Raw genomic sequence first — 4,825 nt, forward strand, 5'->3', positions numbered from 1 at the left:
AGAAATATCACAATTTTTGTTTCTCATGGGAACCAACTAATAGAAAGAGCAGAATCGATGATGCAAGTGAGAGAATAATTGTAGGTGTGATGTCCTTTTGCCCTTGAGTGTGTGGGAGGGTTGGGATTCAGGCACAGTGGGAGATTGGTTGGTTTTAGAGAGCAAAATAGATGCTTCAGCCATTGTAGCAGGACAAAGTGCTTTGTATGTGAATACAGATGCAAATATGTGATCAAGTCAATGAGGAGAAAGTGTGAAGTTCTCCTGTGATTACTTCTAAATTTTCAGTGAAATAAGAGGATTATCAATTGACAGTGGGGAGGGGGAGGAGATCTAGAGATCTGAGATGAGAATGTCAAATAATTATTTAGGATAATAGCTATTGCATGTTTTTGACAGCAACATAGAATAAGAAATATCACTATCCAGGATGTAAATACATACACACACACACACACACACACACACACACACGCACGCACAAACTAAGAATTCAGGAGATAATATTCTTACTTCACTTACTTTCACTTCAATTCTATTTTGTTAACAAAAGGTGAATAATAACTCACTAAATAATTTCATGACCCACTAATAGGTTGCAATATGCAGTTTGAAAGACACTCAACTAGAAGAGTTGAAGAGGAGATTTTCTGCAGAAATGTAATAGCATTCCTGTGCAGCACAATAAACTAGCTTAAGTATAGAATGTATAGTGAGACTGATCAGCATAATCAAAAGTAAATCATTAGGCACTGCCCCACCCCAATTATTCCTCCTATTGTGATTCCTATCATTTTTCAAGTCCTCTATTCTCTGGTAACACAGATTTGAGCTCTATTAGTTTTCTTCTTTTACCCCATTTCTGAATTCTCTTCATTGAATCATTTGCAAAATTAAAAAGATTCTACCTCTAAGCTCTCACCAACATTTCCTTGTTTCTATATCCATTGGTTTCACCATGGTTCAGGACCTTTTTGTTTTCTTTTTATTTATATTTTTATTTTACTTATTATGATAATAATTGGTACCCATGATAAGAGATTTATTTAAAAAAGAACAAGTAGCTTAAGAAAATAAATATCAAACACAATATCACTAAGAGATTATCTAGCTACATTTGTTGGTATATATACTTCCATTTTATATTCATGTATTTTATATAATTTTCCCTGGAATTCTATATATATGCAATTATATAATGTAACCCTGTCTTGTAATAAGCTTATTTTTAAGATAACACATTGTGAATTTCTGTCCACATCATTATGTGTTTAATAAAATCATATTTAATAGCTGCAGAGAGTTCCCATGCATGCCACTTTAATTTAAGCCATTTTGTTGAGTTTGTGCAGTCGTGTGTGTGTGTATCTTTCAGATCTGGTACTGCAGGGTGTACAATTTCCCAAGGACCCCAGCTGCCGTGCTCTAAAATCCATTCATCTCTTAGTTTGTTGCAAGGCTGCACTTCCTGTGGGTCACTCCCAGTCAATAACTGAATGCTGGAAATGTACTTAAGCAGGCCCATTTGGACACTTAGGATTCCTCTGATGAGCGATTTTGGCTGGAGGTCTCCCAGACAGCCTTGCAGAAATTTCTGGAGCACTGCAAACCACTTTCCTTTCTTCCTTCCCTCAGAATCAGATTCACATGGAGTCTGAAGGCTCTCCCTGCTTCTCCCAGCTCTTTTCCCATTTTCTCTCAATGTCCTTTCTTTTTTTCCCCTAATAAATTTCTTGTGCACTTAATCCCATCTTGGCATCTGTTTCTCAGAGGACCCAAACTAACAGCAACATTGAGGTTGTTTTCAGACTTTTATTCTGTACAACTACACTTCTTATTGCTCAACACTTAAGCATAGCATTCTTCTGTTGGAAGCCCTTTGAAGCATTGCCACTGCTCACCAAATTGAACCTAACCCTTCCTTTTCACCTCCATAGTTATGCTCTAGCCCATCTTTCCAAACACCACCCAGCACTCTTAGTCTAGCCGAAGGCCCATTGACCAAATATTGTCCTACTCACTTTACTGCACCTCCCCCCTCCAAGAAAACATCTGCCCAGCTGATGCCTCCTTCATTCTGGATCCCTTCTTGAATTTTCCATCCCAGTATTCTTTCCACTCCATTTTAAAGGCCACAGGAAGGTGTTTTCTGCAGTGTATTCACTCGTTTTGGTATATTAAAATGGAGTCTGTATAGTCTTTTATCAGACATATCTGTATAGTTATATTATCATTGTTAAAACACATGCACAAAAAGCTAGCTGAGATTGGATTTGTTTGGGAAACACTGAGCTAAACAAAAAATGATCCAAGATTTTTTGTTTGGATTTTGTTTTTAATTTCAAGACTTCCCAGAGCCCTTAGAATGCTAACATACATTGTGACTTTCCAAGACCAACACTGATACCTTTTGTAGCTTCTCTTGAATTTATTTGATCACAAAATCCTTCAAAAACAGATTACAGATTTGAGAAATCTGGGACTGGAAATAGTTGCCAGTATATTGGGCACATTTTCAAGAGTCTGTAGTAAGATAATCCTTCAAAAACAGATCACAAATTTGTTATAGAATTTTGTATGTATGATTTTTAAGTATTATATATTCTTCATCTTGTTATAGTTCTTTGCATATTTATCTTACACATTTTCCCACTCTAGCCTTTAACATAAGGTCTTGAAAATAACAGGCATTTGTTGATTTAAATATCATGGAATTTTAGTGAAGGGTCATGGTCTGGAATGATGTTTGGTAACCAGAGAAATTTAGTTTGCATCTATTTCAGTAGCTTTTTTTTGCAGTCTTTTTTATACCATCTCATCCTGGGCTGGGAAAATTATTTTGATGGCTGGGCAAAAAGCCATTGTTAACATGGGGCTACATACATATTCTCTACAAATCACTTTATTGGGACATTGTACCAGAAGAATATAAAAGGAAAGGAGGAACAATTGGTATAAAACTATGGTTTGAACCACAGATCTCTGTACACTGTCCGTAAAATAAGCCGAGGAAGCAGCTGCCTCTGGGTCCTGGCACACCCTGGGCGGTGGAGAAGGCAGCCTATGGGTTAGTTCTGATTGTTTTCATTTCCAAGGGTATGTCTGTCAAAAAGGAACTCTGCCAGGCCAGAATCCGGGGCTCCCATCTTAACCAAGTTGTGCACGTGGTCACCTAGTTGTTTGATAGACTTCACCTGCTCATTCAGATAGTGGGTTTCCAGGAAATCGCACAAATGGGGGTCACCTTTGTCTGAGGCCAGAGTGTGCAATTCCAGCAACGACTGGTTCACATTCTTTTCCAAGAGCAGAGCGCACTCCATGGCATTCAGCCCGCTTTTCCAGTCGTCCTGGTCCGGTTTCTTGATGTCCTGTAGGCAGATCTGTCCTCCCCGCTGGTTCTGCAGCCTCATCAGCTTCTCCGCGTGCTCGGTCTCCTCCCGGGACAGTCGAAGGAAATATCTGGCGAAGTTGTGCAAGGCCACGTCATCTCGGGAGAAGTAATAGGCCATAGACAAGTACACGTAGGACGCACAGAGCTCCAGGTTGATCTGGCGGTTGATGGCGGCCTCGCAGTCCGGGTGGAAGTTCTGGCGCACGCTGGAGGAGGCGCCGGCTGGTCCTGCTGGTCCCCGCGAGGACGCGGCTGTGGCCAGCAGGCGGCCGGGGGCGGCAGGCGGGGAGCCCCAGGGCCGCCTGGGGACCCAGCGCGGCGGGAGCGCGAAGCCGTGGCGCGCCCTGCGCAGGGACACCAACGAAGTGCTGATGTGCTTGGAGAGGAACAAGAAACAGGGCAGCATGGCCCCTTCTCTTTAGAAGTGGGGAAACTGAGGCCAGGCCGGCTCAGCGCGCCGGGGAGTAAGATCTGAATCAGAATGCAGCTCTAGGTGACGGCGACTGCGTCACACGCCCCTTCCAGAGGCACCGAATTCCAGGAGGAGGGAGGCTGGGGGCGCGCGCCAGTCGCGGTTGGGAAAAGGCAGATGACAGTTACAAACATTGCACTTGTCGTCGCCGAAAGACTTCTTCTCTTGGGCGTTTGTAATTTACTATTTCACATAAGTTAAAAGTACTGTCAAAAACTAGACACTGCAAAAGAAAGGATGGAGCCAAGCCACACTTGCCCTCCGCCTCTGACCTTTTTCTGTCCAAGGACCAAGGGATGGGAGAGGCAAGGCAGTGAAATAGGGAAAAACAAAAGTCACCACCAATTCATCTGAGAGTAAATAAAGGTCTACACCCAAAGAGGATATTTATAAATTGACTTTTGGGTTACTTTAACAAATTTAAGTATGGAAATAGTTGCCAGTATATTGGGCAGATTTTCAAGAGTCTGTAGTAAGATAATGCTTTCTTTTAAAAGGACATATTTTTAGATACAAAATTTATCTTCATTGTAAAAAATCAGATATATAAAATGTAGGAAGAATACATAAACTAGCTCTAAGCTTGTTACTTTGATGTAGATACATATTTTTAAAAGGACAATTAAAAAAATTTAAAATAGCTTTTGGTTTTAAAAGAATATATATAACTGTTGTAGTGTATTGAGAAAATGATAATTAACTCACAGAAGAAAATTCAAAACATTCCTAATCCTTCCTCTACCCAGAAAGAACCATTGTTAAAATGTTGATGTTAATTCTCACAGATTAAAATAACATAAAAAAATAGATATCGCAGATGCACCAAAGTAAATATACACACTTTTAACAGCTTATAGAGGTATAATTGACATAAAATAAACTGAAGATACTTAAAGTGTACAACTTGCTAGAGTTTGACATATATATATATATATATATATATACACATCTTGAAATCATCA

General features: G+C 40.1%; 1 protein-coding gene across 1 annotated transcript; it reads right to left on the bottom strand.

Annotated features, from left to right (window-relative positions):
- Positions 1–2,418: 2,418 nt before the first annotated feature.
- Positions 2,419–3,912, bottom strand: FTMT (ferritin mitochondrial). Its single transcript, XM_004267489.4, has one exon. It carries the CDS (start codon positions 3,795–3,797, stop codon positions 3,069–3,071), a length of 729 nt encoding a protein of 242 aa, XP_004267537.1. The 5' UTR covers positions 3,798–3,912; the 3' UTR covers positions 2,419–3,068.
- Positions 3,913–4,825: the final 913 nt, after the last annotated feature.

Source organism: Orcinus orca, chromosome 3 (genome assembly GCF_937001465.1).
Source record: "Orcinus orca chromosome 3, mOrcOrc1.1, whole genome shotgun sequence".
Classification (NCBI taxonomy): Eukaryota; Metazoa; Chordata; class Mammalia; order Artiodactyla; family Delphinidae; genus Orcinus; species Orcinus orca.

What these genes read in the sequence shown, in the direction of transcription:
- FTMT (XM_004267489.4), bottom strand. Translation starts at nt 3,797, where the DNA reads ATGCTGCCCTGTTTCTTGTTCCTCTCCAAGCACATCAGCACTTCGTTG.